Source organism: Trichoderma harzianum (genome assembly GCF_003025095.1).
Source record: "Trichoderma harzianum CBS 226.95 unplaced genomic scaffold M431scaffold_11, whole genome shotgun sequence".
Classification (NCBI taxonomy): Eukaryota; Fungi; Ascomycota; class Sordariomycetes; order Hypocreales; family Hypocreaceae; genus Trichoderma; species Trichoderma harzianum.
Window position 1 is genome coordinate 503,844 of NW_020209259.1, and position 13,172 is coordinate 517,015.

General features: G+C 50.7%; 4 protein-coding genes across 4 annotated transcripts; 3 read left to right on the forward strand and 1 right to left on the reverse strand.

Moving 5' to 3' along the window:
* Positions 1-514: 514 nt before the first annotated feature.
* M431DRAFT_225340 (hypothetical protein) lies at positions 515-1,701 on the forward strand. The gene has a single exon (XM_024913597.1). It carries the CDS (start codon positions 862-864, stop codon positions 1,234-1,236), a length of 375 nt encoding a protein of 124 aa, XP_024771367.1. The 5' UTR covers positions 515-861; the 3' UTR covers positions 1,237-1,701.
* A 231-nt stretch (positions 1,702-1,932) lies between these two features.
* On the reverse strand, positions 1,933-3,139 carry M431DRAFT_92415 (hypothetical protein; the record flags this gene model as incomplete). Its single annotated transcript, XM_024924353.1, has 3 exons — positions 1,933-2,153; positions 2,215-2,959; positions 3,014-3,139. The coding sequence occupies 3 exons, from the start codon at positions 3,137-3,139 to the stop codon at positions 1,933-1,935; spliced, it is 1,092 nt and encodes a 363-aa protein (XP_024771368.1).
* A 3,777-nt stretch (positions 3,140-6,916) lies between these two features.
* Positions 6,917-7,627, forward strand: M431DRAFT_225413 (hypothetical protein). The gene is made up of 2 exons (XM_024913599.1): positions 6,917-7,102; positions 7,159-7,627. The coding sequence occupies exons 1-2, from the start codon at positions 7,024-7,026 to the stop codon at positions 7,419-7,421; spliced, it is 342 nt and encodes a 113-aa protein (XP_024771369.1). The 5' UTR covers positions 6,917-7,023; the 3' UTR covers positions 7,422-7,627.
* Positions 7,407-7,792, forward strand: M431DRAFT_225395 (hypothetical protein). The gene has a single exon (XM_024913598.1). The coding sequence runs from the start codon at positions 7,551-7,553 to the stop codon at positions 7,749-7,751; it is 201 nt and encodes a 66-aa protein (XP_024771370.1). The 5' UTR covers positions 7,407-7,550; the 3' UTR covers positions 7,752-7,792.
* The last annotated feature ends 5,380 nt before the right edge of the window (positions 7,793-13,172 follow it).

Below are 13,172 nucleotides of genomic sequence, written 5' to 3' on the forward strand. Positions count from 1 at the left end.
CTGTGGCCAGTCAACCAAGGAACAACCCCTGGTCCTTTGGGGGAACCTTCCACATCCGTCACCGTCTCCCGTGCTCGTGGTCCATACGCGATGCTGGTTCCTTGGTGTTTCAGTGCTGTGCATCTTGTGTCCTGTCAGTTGTCCACTACCCAAAACACGGAGCATAAAGTCTTGTTTTTATTCTCTCGTACGAGAGACCCTCTCGCCAAACACAATAGCACGTTACATGTCATGGTTTGCCGAGACAAGTCCTAGCCTGGCACGCAAAATCTGATCATCGCTTTGCGTCTGTCACTTTCCCCCCCTCACCCTCACCCTCACTTCACCCCCAGCCGAACTATATGCAGCGGCCGCATACAAAAGTATCTCTTACACTATTTGCTGTTCATTAATCACCAACTACCGCTGCCAAAGCTACGGAGCACCTCCCCGTATCACCTCCTCTTATATTAACCTTTGATTTAATTTTCACTACTGCACAAGAAGCTCCATCGGATTAGACTAGCAGGTCTGTCTGTTTTTTGAAATCCTCGGTTAATGGCTTATTTGCATTGCCCGGCTGCCCGGCTCTCGCAAGGCAGTCCTTGATCCTAGCCGGATCTCTATACGAACTACGAGAGGTCAGCCAGCCAGCAAGCTCTGGAAGATGTCACTTATACAGATTGAGCGCCAGGATCTGCTCAGCTGGCGGCTGGATTCCCAAAAATCCTAGCCAACACCCAACATCCGAAAGACCGTGCCAAGCCGAGGGGGGTGTGGCGGTTCCAGGGTTGAATCTTCTTCCCTCTTCGGACACTAACAGCAACCAACAGAGGGCGGTTATTCTCCAACAATTGCCTACTTGGTTTGCAGCAACGCATCATGCCCAGACAGCCAGACCGCCACATCGACGCTTTTTTCTCCATTTTGGTCCTATCTCGCTCGCTCGCCCAAGTTTTTTTCCAGACGCCTTGCGTCTCAACTTCTCGATGTGGCAGTGCGAGGCAATTTCCCCCATTGGCGCGCGTGCCCGCCGCGATGACCTCAGGCTTAAGCCACAACTCGCCTCTTTCTGCCCGTTTGACTTCTGACAGAGGTTATTTCTCAAGGGAAAAAAATGTATCTTTTCTTCCGCCAAGCGCCTGGTGGCAGCGACCGTGCCGTACCGGCGAGGTACTTGGCTCATCACTCGTCCACGCCCATTGGCTAACCTTATACCGTAGTCGCAAGTTCAGAGTTTGCTCTTTTCGTAGGTGAAACTCCCCTCCCGAGCAGAGGCGGCAGATTAGAGAGCCGTGAGAGTAGAGAGCCGTGTTGTGTTTTTTGTCATTCAGCGTTTCGCCCCCCGCCGAGAATTGTGCCTATCCACCCAACGACTTTGCTGTCAAGTCGCATCTTTGAACTTTAAAACCTCAATTTACGACCCTTGAGTAGCGCCCCGAGGATTCTCCGGTCCGGTTTCCTAACATTGCGACATCATCTCGGCGCATCTTGATACGTGTAAATGGAGTAGATGGCGCTCTATGCCCCCCCATTTGGGTGGAATCGTCGCCACAGTACTTGTTGCGCCCTCCTCTGGCTGTTTTCCCCGGATCTCTCTGTAGATCGTCGTAAAAGGGCCCACATAACGAGTTATTGAACGCCTCACTTATCATTTGAGGGTCAAAATAGGCAAGATCGTACAGCTTTCCACGAGGCGTAACAAAAACGCAAATCATGATGAATTTCGTGATGTCATTTAGTAATTACTACTGAGTATTATCCGTATAGAAACTCCCTTTTGTAGTGATTCTCGCGCCCCAAACTCCGTATTGATACCTGTTAAACCTGTTATAACTGCTATACCCTGCCTATCCCTGTGTATACTCCTATTTAATGTATCCCGTTTTTTTAGTAATTCTTTTTTAAGTGGCTTTTTTCGTTATTCCCTTTTGGCCTTTAGATCCTCCGGGTTCATACACTGCCCCGCTTTAAGCTTCCGCCGCCCTGATGGCGCTGAAGAATCTCATCGCTCGAATGGGCAACCTCGCTCATAGGCGACGAGGCAACAGACGAGGGATCCGTAGATTTGCCTTCCCTGCTGGCAATGCCTCGCCCTGCAGCATCGGCCTCGTTCTTGAGCATGGTAGGTAGCTGGCGTCGCCTTGCGTTGATGAACCAATTGGAAATCTGATCTGCAAAAGGGGCGTTAGCCTCCAACCTCGGATCGGCGATTAGAGTTGTCAGAATACTTACTCATCTGCAGTCCAGTCTGGCGCACCAGCTCCTGCTTCTCATCCTCTGTAGGGTACGGGTGCGACAGGTGCGCAAGGAACCAGCTCCGTAGCTTATCGGTCGTCTCCTTGGGCAGGTTGCCGCGGCGTTTTCGCTGCTTGCTCTCACCAGCCATGGCTCCCAACTCTCCATAGTGGCTTGTATGATTTGGCTCCATGTAGTGGGGATATACACCTGCTGAGTAGGGTGCTCGATCATAAGGTCGACTAGGGCTTGGAGGTTGTGACTGATAGTGGTTGTGAGTGTTGTAGTGGGTATAATCTTGGCTATACGTTCTCGGGTACTCTCGAGAGCTGCTCCGGGAGCTATCCAGGCTATTTCGGGACTCATTTTCGAAATTCATTGTTGTTCGCAAGCTTGGTAGAGGCATGTGTGGCCTTGACAAGTCTTGTACTTCCATTGGCGTAGGGAGAGAATAGGATGAACCAGGCGAGACTGTCGTTTCATGAGCAGGGGGCCATCTTTCTGAGGTCCTTGGTGCAGAAGGACTTTGGCGAGGAGAGATGGGGACTCGGTGTCTAGGGTTACGATGCACCCGTGGTACGTGTCTTTGGTGAGCCGCCTCCGCCTCTGCATCGTCTTCATATCTTCTCCGTTTGTGAGGTGAGGCGTTAAAGTCGGGAGACCTGAACCGGAAATCACCGCTGCCAAAGCGTTGTGATCTATCATCATTCCCCCTTGAACTCAAGTCAAGGTCTGGAAAAACCTAATACAGATCAGTAAACATGTTTACACCCCCACGCAAGACAAGACTCTCTACCTGTTTGAGAGGAGGCAGTTGAATCAGCTGCGCGTCAGCGTCAGTCCGTGGTTGAAACATTTCCCAGTCCCGGGAATGTTCAGTATTGCGAGTCAAAGCCCAAGGTTGTGAAGTGAGAACAGTCATCTCGGACGATGCTGTTGACCGGGGCCTTGGTTGGGAACTCGGGGGCTCTATTCTAGAATAACGAGGGTCCATAAAGGTAGCCCTCTGGCAGAAAAGTAAAAGGTTCAAGTCGAGGGGCAATGGCTGATACGAGTTTCAGTGTCAGTGAATGGGCTGAACCCCTCCTTTTATAGCATCACAAACTTACAAGTATATGCCCTGACGTTCGACTTGATTGCGGAGATAAGATCGAAGGCGTAGATAATGACGTTTGATCGATGGGGTATATCGTAACCTCCGCGAAGTGATGCAAAGCTAATCCAACAACAAAAAAGCCAGTTGACCTATTATAAGTCACAAGACCACAGTACTCCAGAAAGCAGTATCGTATCGTCGAGTCAACGGGTAGATGCACCAAGCTAGCCTGGTTGCCAAAAAAGGGAATTGTTGAGAAGCGTGGTCCAAAACGTATGGGTAGATATCAACAAATTAAAAACTTTATGAATAACAAGCCGTGAGGAGAAGGTTCGTCGATATTAAAAGTGCCCGTGATTATAGAGAACAGCTGGTCATATACGAGTAGACCTGGGTATGCAAGTAATAAGTAGCAGAATCGAACAGTAGCAGAGCAGAGTCGAAATACGCAGTACGTAGCAAAGTGGGCTCGCGGAACTTAAAAAGAGCTCGTCGCATCATAGAGTGGTAACAGCATGGGAGGATGGACAGCAATATAGACCCAGCCTTTTGCGATAGGAGCGGCAACATGGGTTATTAGCGGCGCTGGATCCAAATGAAAAAGGGACGTCGCGACTCAGGCCAAGTGGCGCTGGTCTGACAGCCCACTATCCCCTGTGACTGGCCATACAAAGAGCAAATGTACCTCCAGTCAAGCAGTCGTCAGGCCGTCCAGTCAGTGTGCATGAGTTGCAAGCAAGCCCAGGGACAGCACGGTCGCCACAGACAAGGACAGGGGGGCCAAAGTACTCGTCAAGCCCCGACAGGCCCTGGCGGGCCACCGGCTCCACGGACCCAAAGCCTGTTCTGATGAACCTTCGATTTAGGGAAGCCAGATAGAATGGTCACAGAAACGCAGGCAAGCGCCTAGTGGGTGAGTGGGTTTGGACGGGGTGTGTGGTGTAGGCGTAAGAAGAAAGCCAAAGGGGGGGTGTTGTTAACTTAAAATGGTATTTCTGACATGGCCAGTCACCGAGCGACACAGACTGACTGCAACCCTTTCGGATGACGGGTTGGCAGCAGCCTTTCGTATTGTATAGCAAAGAAAATTTTTGTTGGTTGAAGCACGGAATGGCCCGGTGGCTGTGGTGGCCTGTTGTGTATGATAGAGTAACTTCCTGTGTGGAGGTGAAGCTCAACACGTAGATATGTCTCCGGTATACAACATGATATAGAAGTTCTCAAAGGGCCGAACACTGGGAGACTCCAAGCCCTAATATGTACAGGCAAGGTGGCCAGTGAGTGGGAAAGGATACTATCTGTATCCGAACTGTGGCTCGGATCCGATTGTACAGTATATACAGTACATGGAGGCAGATCTCCGCCGCCATTAGAATGCGTTGCTAGTATGGTCAGATCAGTGCTCCGTAGACGTGCAGCAGGTGGCACTGACCTATCCACGACTCGTTCCATGCCAACTGCAGTTCTCGAGACAACTACTCGTGCAAGTATGCGTAGGTAATTTATTCGAAAGACAAGCGTGTATCCGTTCATCTCCCATTGGTCTTCTATACACCGGTGTACTTGTGCTAGTGTAATAATGAGGCGCCAAGCGAGGGAAGAAAGCAATTCCAACGTTGCTGCAAAGCTCAGGGTAGTATGAGCTCTACGCAGTTCAGGAGAACACGGCGTGTGTCACGACTTGTTTGATCAATGAATCCCACTATCCATATCATCTGCGGTCCTAGCGGGCATGACTCCCTCCCTCTGAAATCAATGGATGTAGCAAGCGATTGCCCGATGCGCAAGCGGTGTACTCTGTGCTTCGTACAGGTAGCTGTTTTGGGGTCGCGTAAGGATATCCCAGCCAAGAGCAAAAAGAGTCTCCATTTTAATACCCGATCGTCCAGCATCAAGGCTGCCCCAAGGGGAGTCGCTGAATCTATAGCGGCTGCGATGTGGGCACTGGCAGCCGAATTATATCAGATAGTGGGGAGGGCTAAGATGGCACAGGCCTCATGCCATGCGAAGCGCGCAGTACCGAGAATGGAACGGAGTAATGCCAAATAAGAGCATCCTGCACTCTGCGCCAGCGCAGATTGTCGTGATGCGAGAGCAGCCGATATAGACGACCCCAGCTCCAGAGCCACGGATTCAACCCGCGGTCCTGCACTGTATCAGGATATCTCCTCCTGTGTCGATCCAGTCTTTTTGGCGCCGAGGCCTCCCCCATAACCGGTGGGTTAGTCGTTCAGTAATTTTGCTAGAGAGTCATGTCTCTCTGCCCCAGCTCCGCAGCACGCGCAGCTATACCCGGAAATATGGGTGCGCCGTTGACGCCACAAGACATGGTGAGCAGCAGCCTTTGGCAACCTTTGGGCGGCATGTTGCCCGCAAATTGCAGCGGCGTGGTTGCAAAAGCTGCCAGTTGCCGATATCATGTGCCATTTCCATGCCACATCCCCGGGTTCTCTAGAAACCTTCGCCTCCTCCGTCTAGACGTCTCGTCTGACAAGTGCGTACTAGCCGTGGTGGCAAGTCAACTGCTGAAGTTGTAAGGCTAGAGCAGGCACAGCTCTTCATTCGTTCCCTCGTCACATCTCGTTCCCAACAGACATTTCACCTGCCTTGGCGGCTATCGTATTCAGCCAGCCTCGTGCATTGAGGAATACTGCTAGTGGTGCACTTGTACCCCGCTGCGAGGGGCTTCAGACACGAGGAGCGCAAAACGCACGTTTCCTGTGAGACGATTGCTTCGCAAGTGATTTGATTGGAATCCTGGGTCCACCACAAGGAGCTGTCAAGATCAATCTTGTGCGGCCGCGCCTGACTCTGGACATCAGCCTGCCCGCGCGTACGTGTATTAACCACCACGCCCTGTAAGCACCTTGTGCCTCGCGCTGGCTGTAGCACTTGGTTCCCGCAATAACCCCAAAGGTCTCCGTGTCATACAAACTCGTACGAGGTAATTTGAAGCCCGCCATGCGAAGGAGCTTTTGCCACGACCACTGGCACCTGCTAGAGGCCCCATGCCCCCCGTCTTTCCCCCCTCGCACGCTGCGTTGACAGCGCTAAATGGATCTTTTTTGGCGCGACGGCTCCAGCGAAGCTCCTGGCCTCTCGACTGAAGTTGGGGGACCTGGCGATCTCTCAAGGGGCCAGATCGCTCGGCGTGGGTGACAGAACGAGGCCTAGACAGGTGGGGCCTTGTCATAACTTACTTGGAGCAATGGGCTGACGACGATGTGCTCGACTCAAGGCTTGCAAGCCTGTTGATTGATGGCCTGGCCGAGGCCAAAAGCCGACGACGGCAACTGGCAGGAGATCAATTTTCCGAGCCAGGGCGGCTGGAAATTAAAGTTGGCGTCCTGCGATTGGCCAATGTACGGAGCCAGTGTGCGCGACTTTTGTGTACTGTCGATTTTGCACTGTCGACAGCCCCTCAACAGTACCCGGCGGCTCGTCCCTTTTGGCCTGGCCAGCCCGTACTGCCGAAGCGCGAGCACAGTGCGCCACTTGCCACAACCCTTGTCACTGTGGCTGCTCGAAGCTTCAGCCCCTCCATCTCGACAACTTGACACTACTGTCAGTAATTCCGTATACTTGCAAGCTTGCCAAGGGTGAGGCGGTGATCGAGAACAGCTTAACGGCCTTATCTCTCGCAGCTAGCGGAACATTGTCGTATTTCTTTGCTCAGGCAACCTCGAACGGGAGATACGATACTATGCAAAATGCTCGCCTTGTTGGCATTGGCGGAGACTGTACCAAAGAGGCGTCTCCCTTCACCCCCCTCCCGGTCAAGAATGACAGGTTTGAGATCTCCAAATCAGGCCAGGGCTTGCTCTAACTGACATGCTTTGTTCAAGCAGCTTCAGGTCCAGGTCCAGGTCCCAGGTCCCGGTCTAGGTTCAGGTCCTGGTTCAGGTCCAAAAGCAAGTACGTACGTGTCGTGCTAGTGTTACGTAGCATGTCCCGCGTCGACCAAAAGAAAAGATGTCGCCATACAGGTACACGATGGAGACCACCAGGCAGCTCTCTTCCCAAGGATTCGCCATCTCAGCGTGTACGTTGTTGCACAGCGGTGCTACTGCGCCGTTTCTCCGTACTCTCGCTAGTGGGGGCTACGTAAATAAGTCGTTCCTCCAAGGTATTTCCGGCTCAATGGTGAGTTTGCTGGTGAGACACCTGCACGTCGACCAGGCTCTTCCCGTTGGGCTAAGAAACGTCGATGAATATTGATCCACCGTGATCCGACGGCATGCGGACTGGGACCAGGTTGCAAGTGATGGGTGGCCTTTATGCCACAAGGGAATCTCGAGCCAGGGCTTCGCCTAGGCGAGCATCCTACTCGTACAAGGACATGGCATTACTCGTGCGCCTAACAACGTGCAAAAGCTTCCCAGTGGTAAGCATCATTTATTGCATATGTCCCACAGCTCCCAAAGTATCCATCGCTTAACTCCTCGAGCGGACTGGGGGCCAATATTCACTATAATCTGTGGGGCCGGGGCTACTCCAAAGCCAATGCGGCAGTAATTTTCTACGGGGTATCAATCATACGAAAAGTACGGAGCACCATATAGGCATGAAATACGGAAGCACCAAACAGAGCGCAGGCAATTTCTTGGCATACAGATGCCATTCGCAGTAGCGCCCGCCAGATCTGTTTGTGGTGTTCAGGAACGTCGGTAGGGGTTAAAACGCTACGCCGTCGATTCCTAGCTCTCATCGTCGACTTCAAAAGTTTCATGTGGGCATCGAGCCTCGTCAGAGAAGCCTACATACTGTTATGCAGCGGTGCTGCTACCTATGCTCCATGTACGCGCAATGTCCTCGCTAAACTCGTCAGTTATAGAGCTGACCCCCATCTTATGGCGGTTCCCAAGACGATCCCCCCTCTTTATCATGCCGCTCTGCAACAGGTACGGTTACAGATACGGAACATCAGATTTAATGTTTTCAAAACAGACTTCGTTGCCAGAAATAGTCCCAAAAATAGCACGTCGTTTCGGCCAAACATAAACAAGACGATAAAGCTTCGAGGCTAGCATTGACGCCGTGAAACAACAAAGTTTTGCAAAGCGCAAGTTTGATGCCCGCCTTGACCGAGTTTATATGGCATAGTCCGTTCTTGTGCACCTCCAGGCACCGCACAAATTACACTTACAGGATGCAGAAGCAAGTGGCACATATAAAAAAGGAAAAAAGGCTTCCCAGCAAGGCACGTGGTACTGACAACGGCATACGAGTGTGCTTCTCGTACATTCTTGGCTGTCGAAAGTTAGGCTGCGTTTCACTTCACCTAACCTGGATCTCAGCTGCCCACATCGATTCCCGCGCTATCGGAGATGATTTCCTGAAACAACACCCATACGCTGGGATGCCTTCTGATTCGCTCGCTCTTCGCTCTACGCTAGGCCTGTTATTATCCTAGCCTGCTCAGCTCATCATCGGCTTGCGGTCGTGTCATTGTGCTAGAAGCGACAAGCCAGTGGGCCGAATTGGCCGGACGTTGCAGATTGACGCGATGCACCTAGTATGAGGACACCCCAGAGATCTCTTAATATCTTACGGTGGACACACAAGCTTCGTCGGCAACGAATGCCGCTGCCAAATACCCCGTCTCGCGGCACGTCCCATCAGAAAGACATTTGACTCTGGCAGGTTGCTGAGAATCCCGAATGCTTACAAAGTAATCCGGACCAGTCCAACGGATCAGGAAAAAGGGCCAAGACGGGCAGAAGTTACCCAGCACAAGTGTGCATTTCTTTCAATGCTGACGCCTTTTGCCATGCTCCATCCACTATTGCCTATTTGGCCTGTCGCTTCTCCGTAATACTACAGAGTTACTGCCCGTGATTTGACCATACTTGTACATATGGGGTGCTCTGTGCGAGGATGCACAAAGTAAAGAATCGGGCGCAATGCCGGCCCTGACCAGGCAACAAGAGGTCTGGTGACAGCAAGGGCAAGCATCCCCTACCCACACTCCCGAAGCAACAAGGGGGCCGTGCATTCGCAAGCCCAACTCAACTTGGCAACAGACACATTCTGCAATCCAACAGCTCCTAACAGCTCCTAGAGACGAGACACGCAAGGCGGCTACCAGGGGCTTCTGGCTTGTACGCCACACCCCGCGAAGCCACCAGAGGCTCCTAACCGCAGACCGACACAACAAAAACATCTAAGCCTCAGCTGTCATCAGACGACGGTCATGCAAAGGACGGAGTGCTGCAACTCGATATGCACAGTGATGATGCTCGAGCTCCTTTCTTCTTCAGCTCGTTTAGAAGCGACTCATTCCAACTCAGATTTGAAAATGTGATACTGTACTCCGTACTAGGCATGACCAAGCCGAAGACTTCTAAAAATAAAACACAACTTTGTTAGGACTCCTCCTACGAGGCTACGAGCATCAAGATCAGCCAACACCCAGTCGTTCAGGGGCAAAGCTTAGTGTTACTTTATGACAGGTACTAAGTACTCCGTACTATTGCGGTTACTGTGGGATCTTCCTAATGCCCGCCAGCATTGTGGTATCGAGCCGTCTTTAGCTTCCATCCCGAGCGTCTAGTTGTTGCTGCACAGGCTTTATGGTGCTGACACCTTTGGCACCAGACATCTGGAGCAGCGGTAAGGAGCCACATTGGAAAGATCAGCTAGTAGCCGGTCTCCGGATCATCAACGAAAAAGATGGAATACCACTCCGGATAGCGACATGCCTTGGCACCTTCTCGACTTGATCCAGCGGCTGCTACTCTCTTTGATGGTCGCATTCACCGCTTCTGAGCAACCATGGTCTCCATGAGCTAGTTCCCGGAAGCGGGTTCGGAATCTGGTGAAAGAAGATCGGCTGCTGTTCTGAGCACAACATGACATGTTATCGTAAGAAGTGATACCTAGGTAGGGGATAGAATCCTGCTCTTGGGTTTGTCATACAAAGTACTCTGAAGTCGGAATCTTGTACCAAATGGTATATTTCCTAATTTTCAATATGGCTCAGAGCGCATCTGCCCTACATGTCAGCATTTGCAATACTGCGGACAAGAGCGCCCGCTCTGTAAGATGAACCAGCGAGTGTTCATCAGTACATGTCATCACTGTTTCGGTGTCTTGGCTTGTTAAGTACATGGTTGAGTTTAGCAGGGTGGTGCCTTGTGACAATCAATTCATGGAGAACGCCTTCAACCAAATAGGGAAATCATCAAGGTATGGTCTCGGTGCGAATCGCAACAAAGACTTATTCTGTAAGAGCGGAATTCATCCATGCATCGACGCGGGCAACCGAAACATCCGCCAACCACTTGGTTTCAGAGCCTTGTCATTGCATAGAGGCAAAGATCGATAATTCCCAGAGATAGGGTTTGATATGCTTTTGTCTCGGATAACATGTGTCACGGCATGGGCCTACACGAGCTCGCGTGCGTCGTCGTGCTACCTACTCAGAGATAAAGTCTCCAAGAGGGCTACTCTGTGCATGCCACTAATGTCCGATATTGCCTTGGATACGACTTTACCAAGTACTACCAGGGGGCGAAGAGCGAGTGATTTATCCACTGTCCGTCTCACGATTAGATTGTCAATCAAGCCATTGTGCTTGGCACAAATGGGAGAGGATCTTCGACTCCTTCGTTTGCAGATCAGGCCATTTCTCGCAACGCAGAGATGCGATTGGACTCCTTTAAACTAATGGCAATCTATATGTTTATGAATCTTTGCCGGCGAGTACCTGGAAACGCAAGGAGTCTGTGCCTGTTTTTCACCCTACTACTGTGTGTGAACATTGTACCACCAACATGTTCTACGTGACCCTGTGCTGTGCCATCCCGAGAAGTGTTCATTCAACAACGTGGTGGTGGCGGGTAGCTGCGCAAATTCTCCAAAGCCATCGATAACCCGTTCCTTTTCGTGTGACAGGCTGGGGGAATCAAGATCTTATCGCTTTTTGTGTGCCTTGTTGATGTCTTACACCCGTCGTCATTGGGAGCACGGTGTAATGCTCGTATCATTGGAGTGCTCGGCATATCATGCAGCCTCTCTTTGCATCCAACATTTCACAGACGCACCACCAACGTCCCTGTTATGCATCTGATGTTGCACCGGAAATCTGAAATGGTGTTGTAATGCTCTAGCACGAGGACACCCGGCAAACAGACGAAAGAAGCTACCCTTTTCTCTGCTGCATGTCAAAAAAAAAAAAAAAAAAAAGGAGCCGACAATGACACGGTTCTATAATAGCCTTGTTTTCCCAACCGTTCTGCCTGCAGGGCGCCTCGACTTTGCAATTGGGCTACGACTTGACACGGTGATCCCCGTGGTAGGGCTGCCTTGCCAGGGTGGTCGAAAGTCATTCATGCACGCTTGCCCACCCTGCTTAGTGCCCGCAGGCATCTCAGCTACAGGCTGGTCATTGGCACTGAGAGGTCAACCGGTGTGAGAAGCACATATCTGTGCTGTACAAGGGAGACAGGGGTAATGGGCCTATCGGAGACAACCTGTCTTGGCAAAAAAGTGAGGCCATTGAGAAAAGAAGCAACTATGCCTTGTCGGAAAGAGGGGGGTTCGGCTCCGTACTCCGCTCCGTGCCTCGTGCATATTGGGATTTTGAGTGGTAGGGGAGGAGTCAGTCATTCTAATCCTGTTTTTTTTGCTTGTTGACACCGGGAACAAATATGGGGAGGGGGAGAGGGGAAGGGTTACCCCCCCGTTATGCGCGAGTACGGATGACAGGTGCATGCAAAGTGGGAGCTTTGAAAAGAGACAACTACTACCTTGGATAACGGGAGCAGAGCATTGGTCGATTTGGGGGTGTGTCGACTGGCATGAGATGATATATTCGGATTGTGGGTTTGCTGCTCTCAATACCTCCTTTGTTTGGCAAGCATCCCGAAGATACTATTGGATGATGTGTTTTTTTCCCTTTCAGGGGGGGCTATTTTTCCGTTGGACAGGCGAATTCAATGCTGGCTTGATTGGAACGCCGTTTTAACGGGCGGTGCCCGCGCTTGAGGTTGAACGTTTCACATAGATGGCACGCGGGTTGTCGTTCGAGTTTTGACTACTACAGGGCGCTATTGTCCGGGTTTACTATTTTGTGAGATGTCGGATATACAGAATTTTGACAAGTGATGGATGATTTGGAGTTATCATGGTTGTTAAGGAGAGAGGGAAAATAAACTCACGTAATATTTGCTTTCAATATTGGACCGGCTTTCAAGCTCTCTGAGGTGAGCAGCGGTCCGGGCTGGCATACATACAATTTAACTTCAGTCTTGCCCTTGTCATCACGCGGGTAAATTTGACATGTGTGGATGCGGATGCTGATTTATTTATTATACATTGTAGGGATTCATGTTAATTCCCCGGATGGGCCTGACTTGGAATGTTCTGTGGTAATTAGTAAGGACATAAGCTGACGCGTATCTGCACAATAAAGTATGCCGACGAGAAAAAGTTCAGGTTCGTTGTTGTCCTAACTTATATGATTTCTATACAAAAGATGAAAAGCATCGGTGAATCCTATGAACGGAATTGGACTTGTTTATTGAGCTGTTTATAAACGATAGGCAAACGAAACGTGCGATCAAGTCAGTTTATCAGTAGCGCTGGCAGTATTTCCGTATTCTCTTACTTTCCCATTAATACCTCACATTGTCTATAATAGAAAGGAAACGAAAGTCAGAAAAGTGGATGATCGCAAAGGGCAGTAACCATTGTTCTCTCAAGACTCTTTGCCTATGATATGCTAGATGTAGAAGATCTCTATGAAAGAGCGACATTTTTATAGCACCACCATCGAGTGTAGCATATAATGAAGCGCATGGCTTCTTAGATCACATGTGTAGCCTGAGAGAAGAAGACAACATCGGAATATGGTAGG

What these genes read in the sequence shown, in the direction of transcription:
- M431DRAFT_225340 (XM_024913597.1), top strand. Translation starts at nt 862, where the DNA reads ATGCCCAGACAGCCAGACCGCCACATCGACGCTTTTTTCTCCATTTTG.
- M431DRAFT_225413 (XM_024913599.1), top strand. Translation starts at nt 7,024, where the DNA reads ATGCTCGCCTTGTTGGCATTGGCGGAGACTGTACCAAAGAGGCGTCTC. An exon ending in CTCCCGGTCAAGAATGACAG is followed by an intron (nt 7,103 to 7,158) that starts GTTTGAGATCTC and finishes GCTTTGTTCAAG; the next exon opens with CAGCTTCAGGTCCAGGTCCA.
- M431DRAFT_225395 (XM_024913598.1), top strand. Translation starts at nt 7,551, where the DNA reads ATGCGGACTGGGACCAGGTTGCAAGTGATGGGTGGCCTTTATGCCACA.